Genomic DNA, 22,735 nt, shown 5'->3' on the forward strand with positions numbered 1-22,735 from the left:
GCAGCGGTTTAGCGCCTGCCTTTGGCCCAGGGCGCGATCCTGGAGACCCGGGATCGAATCCCACGTCGGGCTTCCGGTGCATGGAGCCTGCTTCTCCCTCTGCCTATGTCTCTGCCTCTCTCTCTCTCTCTCACTGTGTGCCTATCATAAATAAATAAAATAAAACAAAAATAAAAAAAAAAGAAATACATTAAGAGGAACTGACTAGAGGGGTAATACAGTGTATTTAGGAGGCTACACTCCTAACTCCAAACTGCCTGGTTTAAAATCCTAGCTTTTCTCTTTACTAGCTTTATGGACATGGATGTGTTCCTTCATCTCTTGTGCCTTAATTTCCTTCATTAGCTTCATTAAAAAACATTTGCTATTGAAGTATAGTTGACATGCAGTGCTGTATTTCAAGTGTATGACATAATGATTCGACAATACTATACATTATTCAGTGCTCCCTACAGTAAGTATGGTCACCATGCAACATTATTACAATATTATTGACTGTATTTCCCATGCAGTACTTTTCATCTCTGTGACTTATTTCTTTTACAACTGGAAGTTGGTACCTTTAATCCTCTTCACTTAATTAGCTTCATTTAGACATAAGTAAATTGTGTAAAATGCTTAGAATAATTTCTGGCTTGTAAGCACTATATGTGTTCACTAGTAGTAGTGGAGGATATGGATTCGTTCACTTTTAGACACGAGGGAGAGTCATATGGAAATACGTAGTATGCAGTTAGATATATGAGACTAGAGCCCAGTAGAGAAGTTTGTACTAAGGATACCATAATGGAAATTATATAAGTAGTAGTTGAAAATGGAATATAGAAACTATCTCCCCAAGGAAAGCTGATCTAGTGAGAAGGCCAATATGGAACATTAATGAATGATAATTTTTTTTAAAGATTTTAAATATTTATTCATGAGAGATACACAGAGAGAGGCAAGAGACATAGGCAGAGGGAGAAGCAGGCTCCCTACAGGGAGCCTGATGCAGGACTCGATCCCCGGGCCCTGGGATCACAACCTAAGCCATAGGTGCTCAACAACTTGAGCCACCCAGGCACCCTGGAAACGATAATTTAAAAGTCAGGAAGACCAGCTTTAGAATGTAACTGAGGGGGACTGAGTATAGGCATAAGGAAGAAAATAAGGCCTTAGCATCCCAGATGCCAAGAGCAGTGAGAGAGTAGTTAGTTAATGTCAAGCACTATATAGCTGACAAATAAAAGACTGGAGAGTCCAAAGAATTTGCCTTTCCAAAGAAGTCTAAGGTTAATTAATCTTAGAACATTTCTTCAGAGTTTGGTACAGAAGTTACTCTACCAAGGACTGGGGAATAAATGGATCAGTAGGCAATAGAAATGGTGAGTTTAGATAGCTCTCTCCCTATGTAATTTTGTTTTCTAAATTTAGTTTTATCAAAGTAATAGTTTAAAAAATCAGACGGTTAAAAAATCAGATAGTACTTTAAGACTTAAAAGGACAAAGGGAAAAGCAAATCAATGCCCTTTCCTTCTCATGTCTGCTTTCTTCTTTATAAAGGAAGCCAAAGTAAAATTGTCTAGCTGTTTCTTCTGGTATTTACTGTCAAGTTTCATAAACTGCTAGGTATTTACCCAAAGAATACAAAAGTACTGATTCAAAGGGATACACTCACTGCAGTGTTTATAGCAGCATTATCTACAACAGCCAAACTATGGAAACAGCCCAGGTCTCCACCAACTGACGGTTGGATAAGATGTGGTGTATACATACAATGGACTATTACTCAGCCCTAAGAATAGAATGAAATCTTGCCATTTGCAATGATACGGAGCTAGAGAGCATAATACTAAATACTAAATACTCAAAAAAGACAGGTATCATATGATTTCACTCATGTATAGAATTTAAGAAACCAAGTGAATGAGCAAAGGGGAAAAAGAGAGGCAAACCAGGAAACAGACTTTCAACTATAGAGAACAGATTGATGGGAACCAGAGGGGAGGTGGATGGATGGATAGGTTAAACAGGTAATGGGGATTTAGGAGTACGTTTGTTGTGATGAGCACAGGGTTATGTATGGAAGTATTGAATCCTTATATTGTACACCTGAAATTAATATAACACTGTATGTTAACTACCTGGAATTAAAAAAAAAAACTTAAAAAAAAAGATGATTTATTATCTTTTATACCACCTCTTCCCCCCCACCCTCCTTCTTGGATCTCCTAGAGCTTGCCACATTCTTGCTCCAGTATAAACTTTGTTGTACCCATGCTGTCCTTTACTCTCATCTTGGGAATTCCCTTTGCTTCTTTACTATTTTTGGATCTCAAGTCTTCATCCTTGTTTTTTTCCCGTGTTTTAATGAAACACCTCCTGAAACTGCTGCTTTTCTTTTTAATTTTATTTTTTCTTTTTAATTTTTTAAATTTAAATTCAGTTTGCGAACATAGAGTATAACACCTGGTGTTCATCACATCACATGCCTTCATTAATGCCCGTCACCCAGTTACCCCATCCCCCAACCTGAAACTGCTTCTTAAGTGAAGGAGTGCTAAGGAGGTAAAATTCTCAAGACTCTGTTTGGCTATGTATAGAATTCATATAGAAATGCATTTTCATCAGATTTGAAAGTGTTTTTCTTTTATAGTGTTCATTGTTGTGAAGTCAGATTCTATCCTGATTCTTACTCCTTTTCATAATAGCCCATCTTTTTTTCCCCCATTCTCTTTAGAAGCTATTAGGTCCCTTTCCCCCCACCAAACATTGGTTGTTCTGAGGTTTTACAGTAATATGTAGGGTTTTTTTTTAAAAAGATTTTTATTTATTTATTCATGAGAGAAGAGAGAAAGAGAGAGGCATAGGCAGAGAGAGAAGCAGGCTCCATGCAGGGAGCCCCATGTAGGACTCGATCCCAGAACCTCAGGATCACACCCTGAGCCAAAGGCAGACGCTCAACCACTGAGCCACCCAGGTGTCCCAATGTGTAGGGTTTTTAAATTAATTTTTTAAGTGATCTGATCTTTTTAGTGGGAAAACTTGTGTTCTTCTCAGAACTATTCTCTCTTTTTTTTTTAATTATTATTATTTTATTTATTTATTTTATTTATTTTTATTTTATTTTATTTTATTTTTTTAATTTATGATAGTCACAGAGAGAGAGAGAGAGGCAGAGACACAGGCGGAGGAAGAAGCAGGCTCCATGCACCGGGAGCCCGATGTGGGATTCGATCCCGGGTCTCCAGGATCGCGCCCTGGGCCAAAGGCAGGCACCAAACCGCTGCGCCACCCAGGGAACCCTCAGAACTATTCTCAATAAAGCCTTCTTCCTTAATTCTTTCTTAGAGATAGTGTACAATCTGCCATTTTACTGGTGGATGCTGTATTTATTTTAAGCTTTCACTTTTACTCATCATTTTTTGCCTTGTATTCTCTTTGGGATAAGCAAGTCCATTTTCTAACACTTTTATTGAGTTTTTTCTAATCGTATATTCAATTTTCAAGAGCTCTTTCTTGTTTTCAGGAGAATCCAGAGTGGTTTCCTGGATGCAGTATAATCTTTTTATCTATCTCAATATATTATTTACAAATAGTTTCTAAAGATTTCTTCTCCCTTCACTGTCTTATTTTCTCCAGGCTCTTTTCTCTGTTGCTTGTTTTGGCTCTTTTCTTCAATTTGGAGTGTCTGGTGATTCTTGGCTGTCCAGTTTGAAGGGTGACTGAGATATCTTCTTTTCTTATGTGTCAGTTTTACTAAAATGCATTGATGTCAGATAGCATGGATTGCTATCCAGCATAGTTTTCCATCCCCTTACCAACTTATAAGATAATGCCAGATATTTTAAGTTTTGGGTATAGCCACAACTGACTTTTTGATTCTTTTCTGTAACACCCATGACAGTCTAGGTTATGTTTGACAATAAGCAATCTCAAATTTTCAGTAGCATACATAGTGAAAGTTTTCTCTCTCTCAAACTGCATGTACAGTGTGGTCTGCAGTACATTCTGCTCATGGTTATTTCGGGACTCAAACAAATGGAGGCTCCATTATGAAGCTTGCTTCTAGAATTGTTGAGGCTGGAAAGGGGAATATGGCAGATTGTGTACTATCTCTAAAAGCTTCTACACAAGTGTCCACACCATTTACACTCACATTTCATTAGCCAAAGCAAGTCACATGGCCATGCCTAATTGAAAATGCAATAGTGAAGTACAAGCCTACTATTTGCCCTGAAGGAGAAGACAACCAGTATATTGTTAACATCTATAATGGCTACCACAATGGCATTCCACTTATGCACATTCTATAGTTTCTTTATGTTCTTGTTATTTTAGTGAATTTCGCAGTATTTGTGTCTTCAAGAATAAGAAGTGTAAGTTCCCTTCCAACTTCAACACTCTGTGACTTAAAAACTGCCACTCACCCCTTCCAACTTGTTGAAAATTACTGTGTTCAAGAAATATAGTGAAAATAAAAACATTAATATTCCTTAAAAGATGGAAACTATTTTTCTCAATGGTAATTTCTTTGAAAAAAAAATTCACTAGCTTGACAGAATTGTAAGACATTTTTGTTTCTGTGTTGAATCACTGGCAATATTTAACAAGTATTTGCACCCTTGAATTGTACATGTTTACTTAGGAGGATTTAAATGCCCAGATACCTCAGCTATCTTAAGGGATAATTCTTGGTTGAAAATGAACATGTATATTTAAAAATATATCTTTAAAAAATTATGTTATTTTATGTTGTCATTAAAAAATACTTCAAATATGTCAGCACCTTTTTGTCAGATACAATTTCAGTTGCATATATTTTATTTTGTGCTTTATGTTCAAACTTTGTTTTTAATTTTCTTGGTAACATTATCTTTGTAAGCCTAGTAACACTATAAAAACCATGACTAAATCAGTTAGCTTTTTCCCTATCCATGCTGCTTTTCTCTCATATTCAATGTAGTAGGTTAATTTTAATCATATAATTTTATATTCCAAACCACTAAGTTCAGTTTACACTAAAAATAAATTTTTATTTTCATTCTTTATGTTTCAAATGACATTGTCTTTTGTCAGCAATCATATAAGGTTTCCTGAATTTTCATTATTTGAAACACATGTATGTTTGAAACATTTTTATTTTCAAAAGAACCATAACATCAAATAATGTCACATTTGCTTGTTCTTATATGATGATTTTATACAAAAGTTTTGGGCACTCTCCACGCATAAACAAGTGAAGAATTTATTGTTATTATTATAAAGGAACTTGTTTTACCCTGAGTTTAATGACTCAACACAGTTTTTAAAATGCCCCACCTTTTAGTCAGGAAACAGAAAATTCTAACTTTAAAGGTAGTTATTTTCATTTCACATGCACCCTGATAATTCAGCTAAGAACTCTCAAAGTATTATAACAAAGCATGTTACGGGTTCACTTGTTATTAAAGAACCGACAATGATATTATGTGCGTGGGTCTTGCCGCAATTTGTGTATGTCACACATACCCTAGTAGTAACTGCACTTGTTTGATTTTTTTTTTCCTAAGAGGCTATCAACAAGCCAGAAGCTTTAATGAAAGCAATGCAGAACTGTACTATTTTACTATAAATCAAAAGTACGAGTTTTAATATGTTTATTGAAGGATACCAGTAGAAATTTCTGAAATCTGCATACACACAAGTGAAATTTATAGACCTAGTGGTGCCAAGTAACGTTATGGTTTCTATAGACTTAATTTAGAGTATATGACTTTTATGTCATAGATTTTAAGGCACTTTGAAAATATACTTAAAAGTAGAAATTCAGAATCAGTAAGGCAGTTCTCTGAACTCCAGAGTGGTTTAAATTTGTAAAAAAAATTTAGGGGCAGCCGGGTGGCTCAGCGGTTTAGCACCTTCTTTGGCCTGGAGACCCAGGATCGAGTCCCATATCGGGCTCCCTACATGGAGCCTGCTTCTCCCTATGCCTGTGTCTGTGCCTCTCTCTCTCTCTCTCTCTCTCTCTCTCTCTCTCTCTCTCTTCATGAATAAATAAATAAAATCTTAAAAAAAATAGTTTAGGATGGATCAGTCAGTTAAGTGTCCAACTCTTGCTCTCAGCTCAGGTCTTGAGCTTAGAGTTGTGAGTTCAAGCCCTGCATTGAACTCCATGCTGGGTGTGGAGTTTGTTTATTTATCTATAAAGAATTTATTCATTTATTCATGAGAGACCCAGAGAGAGGCAAAGACATAGACAGAGGGAGAAGCAAGCTCCCTGTAGGGAGCCCAGTTTGGGAGTGGATCCAAGGACTTGGGATCACACCCTGAGCCAAAGGCAGTCGCTCAACCACTGAGCCACCCAGGCATCCCTGGAGTTTACTTTAAAAAAGGAGAGAAAAGAAAAAAGAAAAAGTTTAGTTTAAAAAATTGCTCTTTCATAGGACTTCAGATGGGGGTGAAAAACTGAGTTTTTGGTGTTTTGTTTCATTTTTATTTTATATTTTGCGTTGGATAAAACCAAAACGGCAAGTTCAGAATCTTTTGTATTATTTATACAATTTGAGAGGTTACTAATTTTTTGCTTCGCTCTAGATGGATAGTAGACACACTCCTCATTGATTCATCTTCCCTATACTTATCCCCATCACCGATCATTATAATAAAGAATGAATATTATCATACTGTTCTCAAAGCCAAATTACCCCCCAAGTAGAATGTAGAAATTTTCTGGTAGGAACAGATCAAGCATAATTCCCCAGAAAAGATGCTTAAAAGGAGAACAGGATCTCCATATCAATTGTTGCTTTAGTTTCATGATCTGTGTTTCCTCTGTGTTGCTGATTCAGGCATCAGCCCAGCAGTGTATAGTCTGATGTTAATTCTGCAAATTTTCTCTGCAGATGAATATAGAAAGTTTATTCATTTTTCTTAGCTCCATTCATGTTTATTTATTACTTCTTATTCACCTCCCTCTCTCCCCCCGCCGCCATTCACCTTCTCCCCTTTTCTACTTATATAAATAATATAAAATGTCAGGTTGTAAGTCACTAGAATATATAATTCCTGAAATTTGCTGGTAGTGTCCAATATAGTGCCATGAACACATTGGTCTTACCAGATACTTTATAAACATAATAAGGATAACTTCAATTTCAACTTACTACTTTTTAAAAAAGTCAAGTGTGCCAAGATATTTCTCACCCATAAAGTATCTCTGTCAGAGATATATTTTTATAATAATATTAAATGAAAAATTTGAAACAAGTTAATAAAATTTTAACAATGAACACTATTATATCCAACATCTAAATTGTATAATGAATTTTTTCCTGTACTTTTTTTTTTAATTAACTCTATACCTGTTATGTTTCTATGGGATCAATTAATCTATCTTTTTGATGCATTTCAAAAGAAATTAAGATATCAGTATACTCCCCCCCCCCCCAACCCGTCTATCATGCATATGATTAACTGGAGTTCAATATCTTTTCTGAGGTAAAATTAATACCTGATGAAATGCACGAATTGTAAGCGTACCTTTCAATAACTTTGACAAATGTCTCTATTTTGTGACTCGAACCACTCCCAAGACCTTGAATATTATCACTCCAGAAAGATCTTCATGTCCCTCTTCAGGCAGTCCACATGCCCACCCACAGGCAACAATTCTTCTAGATGTGTTTCCTACCATAGGTTAGATTTGTATATTCTAGAAATTCAAACAAATGGAGTACACAGTGAGTACTCTTTTTGCATAAAGCTTTCACTCAGTATTGCTGGAAGACAATTTTCCCCAGCTCTCTCAGATTGCTGCATGTCTTGTGAGTGAGGCAATGGCTCTCCTTTGTTCCAGGCTACCTTTTCAGGGATGTTGATAGAGCACACTGCCTTGGAACAGAGAGATAGTGTTTCCTTCCAGAGTAAAGGGCAAGCATGCTTACTGCCCATTATGAAAAATTCAGCTTCCCTAAGGTCAGTGTTCTCCTCTTGTAATGCTACACAGTGTGTGTGGGTTTCCTTTGACCTTCTTCCTATTACCCTGTGGGAATAAGGACTTGTAGAACCAGCACAAAAATGCTGATTGTTACTGTTATTGCTCTGGATAATAAACTGTCCTTTGTCTCTGACCTCGATAGTACTGTGCTTTCTACCAACATCTGTGAAATTCTAGCAGGCTAAGTTTTTATCTCGCACTTGAAGTAAAAATCAAAGACCCTTTAAACTTTTTGACAAATATTATGATGTGTCTACCAGTAATTCATTCCTTTTTATTACTTAGTAGTATTGTATTGTAGGTAGCACAATTTACGTATCTGTTTTATTACTGAAGGCTAACTCTGATGTTTTTAGTTTTTAGCTACCATGGATAAACCTGTTATAAATGTTTACCTACAAGTGTTTGAGTGGACACGTGTTTTGATTTTTCTTGCGTAAATAACTAGGAGTGAAATGCTGGGTCATAGAATTTAATTCTGTTAGAAATTGCAGATTAATCCAAGTAGATCTACCATTTTATATTCCTACCAGCAACGTATGAGAAGGCTAACTATGATGTTTTTAGTTTTTAGCTACCATGGATAAACCTGTTATAAATGTTTACCTACAAGTGTTTGAGTGGACACGTGTTTTGATTTTTCTTGCGTAAATAACTAGGAGTGAAATGCTGGGTCATAGAATTTAATTCTGTTAGAAATTGCAGATTAATCCAAAGTAGATCTACCATTTTATATTCCTACCAGCAACGTATGAGAATTGTAGTTGCTCTGTAAAATACTGACGCCAATTCAAATTTGCGAATTTTTTTTCCCACATTACCAAGCAAATACTCTGATACCAGTTGGGTATTCTTCAATCTACAGTTCAACTCAGTTCTGACACTGTTTTCTTGGAGTTATTATCAAATCCCACAAGTTAAAGGATCTTTAGTACCAGACTGCCCCCCACCCCCCCTCAGCAGTTGCAAGTCCACTTGTCACTTGTGCTTCTGCCCTGATGGTTATAGATTAGAAGTTCCAATGACCTCCTTGGTTTTGATTAATTTGCTAGAGCTGCTCACAGAACACAGAGAAACATTTTATTTACTGGGTTACTGTTTTATTATAAAAGGATATAACCCAGGAATAGCCAGGTGAAAGAGATACACAGGGCAAGCTGTGTGGGAAGGGCACAGAGCTTCTTCCATGCTCTCTCCAGGCACATGATTCTCCCAGCACCTCCACAATTTCACCAACCTGGAAGCTCTCCAAACCGGACCTTTTTGGTTTTTATGGATATTTCATTACAAAACCTACGATACTGACCTACAAAACCTACATTGACCATTGGCAGTTAAACTCAATTTCTAGCCCCTTCCCTTCTCCCCAAAACTGGGAGTGGGGTGTGGGTTGAGGCCCATTATCAACATCTCCTGCTAGAGGTTGGTAACATTTGTTACAATTGATGAACCGACATTGACACATTATAGTACCCCCAAAGTCTTTAGTTCATGTTATGGTTCACTCTTGGTGTTCTGTGGGTTTGGTCAAATGTATAATAACATCTCTCCATTGTTATGGTACCATACAGAGTATTTTCATTTCCCTAAAAATCTTCCATGCTCTACCTGTTTATCCCTCCTCATCTTCTACTCCTCCCAATCCTTAAAAACCACAGTAATTTCTTTGCTGTCTCTGTAGTTTTACCTTTTACACAGAGGCATAGAATATAGGAATCATACAGTATGTAAACTTTTCAGATTGGTTTCTTTCATTTAGAAATGTGCACTTACGTTTCCTCCATATCTTTTCGTGGCTTGATAGCTTATTTGCATAGTCTGGACATACCACAGTTTATATATTCATAGACTGAAGGACATCTTGGTTGTTTCCAAGTTTTGGCAGTTATGAATAAAGATGCTATATTAGTATCCATCTCCCAAGTTTTTGTGTAAACATAAGTTTTCAGCTCCGTTGAATAAATACCAAAGGACACAGTTGCTGAGTCCCATGGTGAGAGTATGTTTAGTTTTAATCTGTTTAAAACTTCCAGAGTGACTGTACCATTCTGCATTCCCATTAGCAATGAAGTGAGTTCTGTTGATACCAGGACCTGTACTGTAGCTTCACTAGTATTTGGTGTTGTCACTGTTTCAGATTTTGCCCATTCTACTGATGGGTATTGTAATTTGCATTTCTCTTATACCACATGATGTTGAACATCTTTTTTTATGCATATTTGACATCTGTGTATCTTGTTTGGTGAGGTGTGCATTAAGTCTTTAGCCCATTTTTTTTTAAGTATTTATTTATTCCTGAGAGAGAGAGAGAGAGGCAGAGACACAGGCAGAGGGAGAAGCAGGCTCCATGCAGGGAGCCTGACACAGGACTCGATCCTGGGTCTCCAGGATCAGGCCCTGGGCCGAAGGTGGTGCTAAACTGCTGAGCCACCAGGGCTGCCCTCTTTAGCCCATTTTTAAATTGGGTTGTTGGGTTGTTTTTGTTTTGTTTTGTTTTAATTATTGAGTTCTAAGAGTTCTTTATGTATTTTGAATATATATTTTGAATTCTTTATCAGACGTGTTTTACAGAGCAAAAGGTTTTAATTTTAATGAAGTCTAGCTTATCAGTTGCTTTTCTGTTTCATACCTTTGGGGTTGTATCTGAAAGGTCATCACCATACTGAGGGTCATTACATTTTCTCTGGTGGTATTTTTCTAGTTTTATAGGTTGTGTTTTAAATTTAAGTCTGGGATTCATGCTGAGTTAATTTTTATGAAAGGTATAAGAACTGTCTATCTTTTTTTTTTTTTTTTGCATGCAGATGTCAGTTAACCCAGCACCATTTGTCTCAATAAATCTATTTTTTATAAGTAAGATCTAACTGAAATATCCTTTCACTTTCATGTAACATGAATATCATTGAAGCTTATACTTGGTAGGGATTAAAAAAAATTTTTTTTACGTAGTCATGTATTAAGGATTTCTTATTTTCAAAGATAGGCAATAAAATAAGATGTCCCACAATAAGAGAATTAATTTCCTACAATTTAATGTATCAGCTAAGAAGTTCTATAGAAAAAATCTTAAGAAGAAGTAAAACAAGAAATGAAAGATGAACATGAATTGAGGAGCCTATAGCTTCAATGTTCTAAATCTTCATATTATGATTCTGGTATCGAGGGAACAATGAAATATTCTGGAGAATGCTACATTAAGCTTCATGGTATTTTTAAAAGGGCTTTTAGTGTAAAACATCTGGCTCTGAGTCCTGGCTCTACCATTCATCAGATTTGATCTTGGGTCTCCCAGTGTCCTCATCTCAAAGTGAGAAGGTCGTGGTTACTTGGGGCAAGTAATAATTTAGAACAGGTGATAAGTATGACTCCTAAAGTGCTTTGCAAAATCATTTCCTTCTTTCATCTTTCAGGTTAGTTGTAAGAAGCTCTTGCTAAAACTATGGTAGTTATCTTTTAACAGGCATCCCCACATAGGCTCCCCCTATCTCCCACACATCCACAGTATTGCCAAAGAAGTTAAATTTTTTTTTAAACACAGATTCGATTTTCCTACTTCTAAAAACCAGAAAAAAAAATCAAGTAGGTTTTTGCTTAAGACAAAATAAAATGCTTCAGCTGTGAATTAAAATTTTCCATTATCTGGCTTTGCCTTGCATTTTCCAGCCTCATTTTTGGGCACCCCCTTAATAATACACTTAAACTAAGCTTCTGGTTATCACAGACATGTATTAACTATACTGCTGCACAAGCATGTGGTTAAACTATTAACTCAGTTTGGATAACTATCTTCAATCCCCATTAAAATCTCTCTCTCTCCATGCACTCAGAAATGTACATCTTGTATAAAAGCCTCTATCATGCCTCCACCCAATATAGGCCTCTCCTTGGTATTTCCCTAGCTCTGGGCGGTTTTCTTATATTTCATTTTTCTTCCCTCATCCTCCTTGTAATCTCTCCTTTTTAGATTAATCTTCTATTTGAAATATTCTCTCATATATTTCAATTTTGGGGGCCCTTTTATTCAGCGGGGTCCTGCATGATTTTCTAACCTTTTGTTTCCAACCCACTTGATTTCAACAATCATTTTTATTTTTATTTTTATTTTTTTTAAAGATTTTATTTATTTATTTATTCATGAGAGATAGAAAGAGAAAGAGGCAGAGACACAGGCAGAGGGAGAAGCAGGCTCCATGCAGGGAGCCTGACGTGGGATTCGATCCTGGGACTCCAGGATCATGCCCTGGGCCGAAGGCAGGCGCCAAACCGCTGAGCCACCCAGGGATCCCCTCAACAATCATTTTTAACTTTATGAGAGTGCTTTTTAGTTTTCTAGTTGTGGTTGTTTTGTTTTATTGATATTATGTTGTTTCAGATATCTCTGGAGATACTAATTAGATGGTGCATGAAATTTCTTTTGTTTCCTCATTTATCTCGATCTTTCCTTACTATGCTGAATGTTTTGTGATTCTTGGTTGACCCTGCAGATATATGAATGAGGAATAAGAATGAAAGATAAGAATGATTAAAGGTTGAATGGGTAGAGAGACATCACTTGTACCAACAGACTCTAAATTGCCAGAATAAATAAGGATTTGTGTGTAGGATCCATTATTTCACCAGTTGCCTAGATATTTCCTTCAGTGTCTTAAGAACAGTCTTACAATATTTGTATTGGAGTAATATTTGGCTGTTTTCACATGTGTAGGTGGGAATAAGTATGGAAGGATAAAATGGGTATCTAGTCCATTTACAAACTTTCCATTCATCCCTTTGGTTTCAAGCCCTCCTCTCTTGCTCTTCATTGTACATGTTGAGTCTCAACACAGTCTCTCTGGGTTCTGTTAGGAATTTTGGTTTGTACTTCTGTCGTAGCCTCTTTTATTAGTTTTTTTTAGTGTGTGGCTCTTTAAATTTAATTAATAAGCCATCTCTCTTCTTTTTTTTTTTTTTTTTTTTTAAGTTTGTTGTTTTTAGTAATGTCTACACCCAGTGTGGGATTCAAATTCACAACTGAGATCAAGAGTCACATTTTCTTCTGACTGAGCCAGCCTGGCACCCCAGTCAGCTCTCTAAGTTCCAGAAATTTCTTGAATTCTGCTGTCTGTTGATGGCACCCCTCTTTATTGGGGGGTGGGGCAGAGGAAGAGGGTCTTTTTTTTTTTTTTTAAGGTGGGGGTAGAGGGAGGAGGACAGAGAATGTTAAGCAGGTTCCAGACCCAGTGTAGAGTCCAACACAGGGCTTGATCTCACAACCCAGAGATCATGACCTGAGCCAAAATTAAGAGTCAGACACTTAACTGACTGAGCCACCTAGGTACCCTAATAGTACCCCTCCTATATCTTTTTTCTTGCTAATCTATTTCCTTTTAAAGTTTTAGTAACTTTTGATGGCTTTTAAAGAACATGAGACGCGTGTTTGTTCAGCCTGCCATCTTGAACTGGAAGTCAGCTTAAGCTTTCGAGAGAAAAGAAAATATACTTTTTCTTCTGACAAGAACCAAACATAAAACTATAGCAACACTTCAGGGCCTTCCCAGTCTAGTTGGAAAGAAATAGCATGTGCCAAGAGAGATAAGTAATCCTATTACTAACTGGAAGGTTGGATAGAAGTACTTGACAAAGTATAGCAGTTGGACCAACTGTCCCATGACTTGCAAAAAATAGCAGTAATATGGAGACAAACGATTGGGAGGAGGAAAAGGGAGTATAGCCAGGAAATTGACAGCCAGTATTTTTCTAATTCTGAAATAAATTTAGGCCATAATGAATTTAAAAATATGGAATAAAGGGAAGTGGGAGAAAAGGGAACCTTATTTGATTAGAGGAAGAAGAACAAGAACGAAAAGTGTTAGATAAGTTAACTTAATATGAACACATTTAAAACTGGCCTGTACTTACTGTGAACGCCTGAAACCTTAGTAGGCATGTCAGCAGCTTCTTCTAAGTGCTCCTTCGTTCCTTTGTTCATTTATTCATTGATTAACTATGATTCTCTCCTATAGAGAATAGATTTCTATTTTGTCCAAACAAATGTCACAGATGACAATATAAGCCCAAACACCAAAGTCTTGCCTTATGAAGATCCTGTGTGTAGATTAAGCAAAAATCAACGTAAATCTGCATTCTTGGTTCACCACAGGGAGAATTTGATGGATCATGTGGCACCTCATTGAGGATGATTAGAGAATATTAGTAGAAGAGGGAAGAGCAAGGAATGGAGTTAGAGAATAAAGCTATTACCATGAAACATTGTAATCCTATAAGCATTTTATTCCACATGTACCATACAGAGTATCACCTTGATGCTGAAAACACGAGAATTCATTTTATTTAGTAGAAGTAGCTGAAAAATTAGACTTTGCATGAGCAATTCACTTAACTCCTTCAAGTTCAGTTAACCTTATTATTTTTTTCAAGTGGGAGTTGGACTTAGTAACCCTTCAGGATCTTACTGTTGCTAAGTCTATAATTCTTTTTTTTTTTTAAAGATTTATTTATTTATTTATGATAGACAGAGAGAGAGAGAGAGAGAGGCAGAGACATAGGCAGAGGGAGAAGCAGGCTCCATGCCGGGAGCCCGACGTGGGACTTGATCCCGGGACTCCAGGATCGTGCCCTGGGCCAAAGGCAGGCGCTGAACCGCTGAGCCACCCAGGGATCCCCTAAGTCTATAATTCTTTTAAGTACATCCTGAATAATATCTATTTACAGGTATTTTGCTAAGCCCTTTGGGAAATACTAAGATATATATCAAAATCCCTGGCCTTCAGGAGACGATAAAGCCAAAAAAGCATATAAGAAGTAAGGCATTAAAAAAAGAAAAAAAAAGAAGTAAGGCATATATAAGGATCTGCATCACACAGCAGTATATTGTGAAAACCATACAGAAAAATCAGTTAAGTGAAAGAAGAGAGAATTTACATCTTGACAACAATTGAGGATGACTACATAAAGCATCATTTGAACTGTGTCTGGAGTCTTCAGTAAGAGTTTGATAGCTCTGACTAGGAGTATGCGTACCTACCAACCTAAGCTTGAGTGCAGAGATGAGAAAACAGTGTGTTCAGGGAAGTACAGTCAGTCAGTTTATTAATGGAGGAATTGTGTTTCAGTGATGAGAAAAGAAGTGGAAAGTATAACTTAGAAGTAAGATTATGAATGGTCTCAACCTACAGAGACCAGTAGGGTAAGATTATTCTGAGAGAATGTGTAGATATGGAAGATGCCATGGACTAAGGAACAGAATTGATGCTGAAATATCAACGAAGAAACCAATATGATCATCCAGGTAGGAGATAGATAGGGTCTGAGGTAGGGCAGTGGCAATCCAATGAAATGGTTGAGGCAGATGACATAGAGATTATGAAATCAGAATTCACAAGGTTCAGTGAATGGTTTGGGTATAACTAAGAATTGAAATCTTTCAATAAGAATTGAAACTAAGAATTCATTGAAATATGAATTCTTATAACTAAGAATTGTGACTGGAAATAATGGAGGTAACTTTAATAAAAATTGTCGAGTCAAGGAGTGAAGTTGATTTTTGTGAAGGGATAATAATAGAATTCCTGGTCTTTCAATAAATCTTTCCCACTTATGTAGTGACATTTTTGATGCAGTAAAAGAGGTACAATATTCTCTGTGAATCCTTATCTGTTTCTTGAAAAACCACTATAATTTCTTACAGATATTATTGTTTCTTGTCAATAATGCGTGTCAGTTAGTATGAGTCTAAATGGCCTTATGTCCTAATTTGGGGAAGGAATAATATAGGATAGAATTTTTAAAAATATTCTTTAAGAATACCACACGGAATAGCCACAACTTAGTGGTCCATAAAAGTAAAATTTTACTTTAGATTTGGAGAAGCAATTCACTTATAAATAATAACTATCAAAAATTGTAGCAATAGAAAATGAAGTACAAAAAAAAAAAAAGAAAATGTAGTACACTCATATACTAGGAACTGTGAGGAAATACGTGAAGAATTTTTATTACACAACAAAATATATAAACGTATGATAGCTCTAATTAAAACTGCTTGTCCCTTCATTCTCTTAATTGTTATAGTTGACCCATGTATGCTCCCCTTCACCTGATATGGTAGTCTGCACTTTCTTGAGTAGGGAGTGAGAGAAAGGAAGTGAAAGCAAAAAGAACCATTTATAATTAGGAAAAAGCTTAGGAGAAAAAATAAAGATTTTAAAGTACTAAATAAAGCTGTAAAAACAAAAATTTTTGAAGAGAATAGGCAGTTGTGATTTTTTTTCTCCTGACTTCTGCATAGCACCAGACAGCAAAAATGGTGCTGCCAAATTGCAGACTTCCACTTGACGGATTTTGAAACATCAGATGAGGGATCCCTGGGTGGCTCAGCGTTTGAGCAGCTGCCTTTGGCTCAGGGTGTGATCCCGGAGTCCTGGGATCGAGTCCCACGTCAGGCTCCCTGCGTGGAGCCTGCTTCTCTCACTGCCTGTGTCTCTGCCTCTCTCTCTCTCTGTCTGTCATGAATTAAAAAAAAAAAAAATCTTTGAAGTATCAGATGGTTGGTTAAAAACCCTGTTTTCATGTGTCATACTACTTTCACCACGAATAGTCTCCTTTTGCCTTGAATTTTGAAGTGTTGTTTTTATTTTTTCCATGTAATTATTATCAGATTGTAGGTAGTTATTCACCTGCCTTTAGAGTCATGGGCTTGGGAGGAATAAAGACTTTCTGGTCCAGTATTTCCCTAAGTGTGTTTGTCAGCTGTAGTCATAAGGAAAGGGCTCTGGGATCAATTTGGTTAGGAAATTGCTGGGTTAAATAAACAAAGTCAAATAAGAATTTTATTTAGGTGGTGGAGAGGAGAGAGAGAATCTCAGAGACTTTAATATGTTAATGTGACTCAACTAAGGAGAAGCAAGATAGAACATTTCACAAACTTATTTGACCACAAAATCCTTTTTTCATGGAGTCTTTCTCAGAATCATTGTTTCATAGAACACATGTGGGGAAACTCCAATCCTTTACATTTAGAGATAAGCAGAAATGAGATGAAATGCTTCATTGGATACTGCATAGCTGTTTACTTAAAAGAATGGACTTGACCTAAGGGCTCCCACCATATTTAGTTTTGCTTCCTTTAGCCCCAAAATTCATAAAAGTCTTTGAAAATTACACGATACTCCAAATTAGGCCCATAAAATACACAGAGGTGTTTCAAGAAATAACTCTAATGATTTAATTATTTTTAGTATATTTTGAATTGGCACATTGGCTTTGATGTTAGGTCAGAAGAGCCATTTAATATTTGTAACTGAGGTTACACTTTTGCAATCAGGAAACTTCCCCCCCCCCCCCACAAAAATCAACCATCTTTCAAATTATAAAATCTGTTTCCTTTCAAATTATAATGTGTATAACAACAAGTTTCCCCACTTTCCCCCAAAAAAGGACTGGAGGAAATGACTGTTTATGATTTGCTGTCAGTTATGCCAAACCCCATCTCTTTATAAACAAACGTATCTTTTGAAAACTTATTTACTTAGATGGCATTATGGTAGACATGCTGTTCTTTACCCTGTACATTTTTATTCAACGATATTACATGTTTATTTTTCACATTAATACATGAAGATCTTTAAATTTTTTTTTTTTTTTTATTGAAGCCTTGTTGACCTACATGCTACATTAGCTTCAGGTACATAATGTAGTGATTCAACAAGTTCATGCATTATGCTGTGCTCACCACAAGTGTAGCTACCATCTGTTACTGTACAAGGCTATTAAACTATCATTGACTGTATTCCCTATGACTTTTCATCCTTGTGATTTATTCTTTCCATAACTGCAAGTGTGTACCGCTCACTGCCTTTCACCCATTTTGCTCCAACCTTCAGTTTGTTCTCAGAATTTGTGGATCTGTTTCTGCTTTGTTTTGTTTTCTAGATTCCACATATTAGTGAAGTCATATGGTTTTCTCCTTTTCTGTTTGACTCATTTCACATAGGATAATACCCTCTAGATATATCTATGTCCCAAACAGCAAGATCTTCTTTTAATGGCTCAATAATATTACATTATATAGCTGTACTGTAATTTGTGTCATCGGTTTCCTAGTGACGGACATTAGGGTAGTTGTAATTTTTTTTAAGATGGTGCTGTAGTGAATTTTGATAAAGGTCTTCTGTTGCTTTTATTTTTGAACTTTTGTGTATATGTCTGTAGCAATTCCTTGAAGTGGAATTGCTGGGTTAAATAATATGCACATTAAAGTTTTCATAAATATTGCCAAATTGCCTTTAAAAATGGTTAGCTTATCTCCCATTGCGACAGGAACCTTGAAAATGGTATAACTTTTACTGGATGTAAAAAAAAAGACTTTATAATGTAGAATAGTGAGTATCTTGCCATGTTAATTTTAAAATCATAAAGAAAATTTGTGAAGTGTTGATGATCATGATCTCTCTTTCTCTCTCCCTCCCTCCCCTACTCTTTATAGAGCAAATTATTCATGGAAGGATTTAGAAGCCTAAAAGAAGGAGAACCAGTAGAATTCACATTTAAAAAATCTTCCAAAGGCCTTGAATCAATACGGGTAACCGGACCTGGTGGGAGCCCCTGCTTAGGAAGTGAAAGAAGACCCAAAGGGAAGACACTACAAAAAAGAAAACCAAAGGGAGATAGGTAATCATTTTACTTTGTTAGTTTGTGAGTTTATTGTATTTGGAAAAAAAAATCTGAAAATGTGTTTGCGTTTTTATTATGTTATTGGATTTAATATAGTCTAGTCAAAGTAAATAAAATGCCACCATTGTGAAGTTGAATAAACTTTATTAGGAATATAGGCTATATTGCAATTTGAACTCTGCACTATTTCCCACCAGATTGTTCTGAGATCACAAATGAGAAGTTGAGATTTCCAACAGACAGTGCTATCCCTCTGTGTATGTCTTAATGCCTCATCTGTTTTTTCAAATGAAAATACCTTTATTGTTTTGTCTGTTTTTTATTTTTAAGATTTTATTTTTTCGTGAGAGAACACAGAGAGAGAGGGAGGGAGGGAGAGAGAGAGAGAGAGGCAGAGACAGAGGCAGAGGGAGAAGCAGGCTCCATGCAGGGAGCCCAATGTGGGACTTGATCCTGGGACTTGAGGATCACGCTCTGGGCTGTAGGCAGGCGCCAAACCGCTGAGCCACCCAGGCGTCCCTGTTCTGTCTGTTTTTAAAAGAGAACTCATATTATCTTTTTAAAAGATAACTCATGTTATCTTATAATAAAAAATTATAAGGAAGTCTGAAAAAAATCACTTGAAATCCTAACTAGAGGTAGGAATCATAATATATATGCAGTATTTTTGAAACTTGCTTTTTTTTCCCATTTAACAGTAGATCAAGAACATTTCATATCCGTCATTAGCACCTATATAAATTCCCACTGTGTGAATAGACCAGAATTTATTTATTTTTTGAATGTACCAGAATTTATGCAAGGCTAAAGTAATTTGTTAAATTTAAGCTATTTTGACTATTTTGACCTTATCAGTAGTGCCACAGTGGGAATCCTTATATGTACATTTTTGAAAAATTGTTTATATCCTCGGGATAAATGCCTAATATTGAAAAATCTGGATCAAATATAAGGCATTTAAAAATTTTTGATGTCTGTTTCCAGACTGCTTTCCAGAAATGATTAGGGCCAATATAAAACTCCTTTAAAAATGAGACTGCTAAAAAAATAAAATAAAATAAAAATAAAAATGAGACTGCTCATGGAATGATGTCATTTTATTTTATTTTTTAAGATTTTTATTATTTTTTTAATCAATCTCTACACTCAACATAGGGTTCAGACTTAAAATCCTGAGATCAAGAGTCACAGTCTCTGCCGACCTAGCCAGCCAGGGGCACCCCTTAAAGAAATATTTTTAAATTTTTCTTCAATTTTTAAGAATTATTTTATTTTTCAGATTTTATTTATTTATTTGAAAGAGAAAAATCACTAGTAGGGGGAAGGGACAGAGGGAGAGGCAGAGGAAGAAGCAGATTTCCTATTGAGCAAGTGTGCAATGAGAGGCTCAATCCCAGGACCTTGAGATCATGACCTGAGCCGAAGGCAGATGTTTAACTGATTGAGCCACCCAGGTGCCCCCGAATTTTTTTAAATGTAGGCTCCATACCCAATATGGGGCTTAAACTTACAACTCTGAGATTGAGTCACATACTCTGCCAACTGAGCTAGCCAGGCACCCCTGAATGATGTCATTTAAAATTTTTTTTCTGGGGTTCCTGGGTGGCTCAGTCATTTCGGTATCTGGCTCTTGATTTTGGCTCAGGTCACGATCTCAAGGTCATGAGATTGACCCCCACATCAGGCTCTGGACTCAGTGGGGAGTCTGCTTAGAGATTCTCTCTCCGTCTCGCTCTGCTTTCCCTCCCCCCAATACGGTTGCTTTCTCTCTCAAATAAAAAAATAAAAAAAAAATCTTTTCCAATTATATAGGTTAAGAGATACAGCTCATTCTTTTCCTTTGCGTCCTTTGATTAGATTAGAGGTTATATATATATATATATTTGAGGTTAAGTATATTTTTATGTCAATTTTCATTTTTCTCTTCTGTGAATTATATGTTTTCTGTCCTTTGCTCATATGATTAATGAGGCGTTCATTTGTTATTATTGGTTTGTAAGTTCTCTGTTTAGGAAAAACTCTGTTTTCTTTTTTCCTACTATGAAAAACCTAGTTCTTCCCTACTATCTTTTTCTCTTGTGTGTCTCCTTTATTATTACATGGCACTTCATTTCTGATACCAAGTGTGTGGAAATTTTACCCCCACACAAAACAGTTCTCCACAACACCAGCTGGATGTCCTACAATTGAATTCGATCCTGGGACCATCTATCTGGAGACAGAGTCAGACCCCACCAGTTAAGGGCTAAGTCCCACAAGACTGTATCCCTCCACACACTTTAGATGACAGTTGCAAGAAGTGGGTTCCAAGGTTGCCAACTTTTGTTTGATTGGCTATAAATCAGAGGTTCCCATATCATCCTCAGTCTTGGTTAATTTGCTAGAGTGACTCACAGAACTGAGGGAAACTCTCAGGTTTACCAGTTCATTAAAGGATATGATAAAAGATACAGATGAAGAGGATATACAGAGGATGAGGTCTGGGAGGCTCTGAGTGTAGGAGCTTCTGTCGAGGTGGAGTTGGGGTGATCAGTCTCCCATTTTGAAGGCTTTGGAACTCCTCACTCTTAGGATTTTATGGAGACTTGCTCATGTAGGTATGATTAATCAGTAACTTCATTTTCAACCTTTCTTCCCCTTAAAAAAATGGGAGCAGGACAGAAAATTCCAAGCTTCAAATCATGCTTTGGTCTTTCTGGTGAGCAGCCCTTACCTAGGAGCCCACCCAGAATTCCCTTAGAATGAAAGACACTCACCCCTATCACCCAGGATATTAACAGGGGTTGCAAGAGCCCTCTGTCAAGAACAGAGGTCCAATACCAGTGTTAGAACAAGAGATGATCCTAATGGTTTTATCACTTAGGAAGTGACAATGGTTTTAGGAACTCCATGTCAGGAACCAGGAGCAAAGACCAATATGGATTTTCAGTTTTCTCACATTGTCTTTATGTATTTATGATGTTAACCTTTTGCCTCAAATAAATATTTTTTCAGCTTGTGAAATAAAATTTAGCTTTAATTATAGTGACTTTTAAAAGTTTTAAAATCATGAATTTGTATACAAACAAGTCTGTCTCTATCTCCTTAATGCTATCCGACTTGATTGCTATTTGGCTTTCCAACCTGCAAAATTAATCATATATCTATCTAGGGGAAGCTGAATGACTCAGTCGGTTAAGCATCTGACTCTTGTTTTTGGCTCAGGTCATGATCTCAGGGTTGGGCCATCAAGCCCCACCTTTGGGCTGCATGCTCAGCAGTCTGCTTGAGAGCCTCTCTCTCTCTCCATCTCCTTCTGGCCCTCCACCCATGCTTGCGTGCACTCTCTCTCTCCCTCCCTCAAATAAATCTTTTTTTAATAAAAAAGTGTCATACTGGCAGTTTTGCGGTGACAACGCAAAGAGAAAGGGGGTAAGAATGGAAGCTGAGAATCACTGAGAGGCGGTTCCATTAAAGCAGAAAAACGACAATGGTGGTTCAGATTGGGATGGTAGCAGTAGAAGTAAGGAACAAAAATCCCGACATCGTGAAGGTAGGGGAAATAGGATTTACTTTTGGATCAGATGTGGACTCTGAGAGAAAGTGAAATATTCAGGATGACTCCAAGGTTTGTTTGGCTTGAGCAGTCAGAAAGATGAAGAGACCATTTACCAAGAGGGAAAAGACTAGAGAAGGAGCAGGAAATTAGAAGTATGGTCTCAGATATATGTAGGTGGAGATTTATAATAGACATTATTGGAAAAATAGATTAGGCAAGTGGATGCAGGAGTATGGAGTTCCAAGGCTCTATAAAAAGACTTGGCAATATTCAGCAGAAAGGTGGTATTTACAGCCTTAACACTGAATGAGATCACCGTCAGAGTGAGTATACGTGGAAAAGAGAAGACCACTAAACTGTAGCACATTCCAGCACCCAGTAATCAGGAGAGTAGAAGCAAAGGGCATTAAGTTAGAAGGAGGGAAATAGGAGGAAAATTAAAAGGGTTTTGTCTCATAAGTCAAGGAGAGAAGTATTTCAAGAAGGAGAGGGACTCGCGTGTGTGAAATGGTGTTGACGGTGAAATGATTAAGATAACCACCAAGACTTGAGCATTTAGCAACAAGGAA

General features: G+C 36.7%; 1 protein-coding gene across 2 annotated transcripts in view; it reads left to right on the forward strand.

Moving 5' to 3' along the window:
- The window catches only part of LIN28B (lin-28 homolog B), a 128,774-nt gene that overhangs the window by 48,587 nt on the left and 57,452 nt on the right, over positions 1-22,735 (forward strand). For both annotated transcript variants that reach the window (XM_072738111.1, XM_072738112.1), the window contains exon 3: positions 18,441-18,625. In XM_072738111.1, the coding sequence (XP_072594212.1) occupies positions 18,441-18,625 (185 nt within the window). The remainder of the gene's footprint in view (positions 1-18,440; positions 18,626-22,735) is intronic.

This window comes from Vulpes vulpes, chromosome 1, assembly GCF_048418805.1.
Source record: "Vulpes vulpes isolate BD-2025 chromosome 1, VulVul3, whole genome shotgun sequence".
NCBI classification, from domain to species: Eukaryota; Metazoa; Chordata; class Mammalia; order Carnivora; family Canidae; genus Vulpes; species Vulpes vulpes.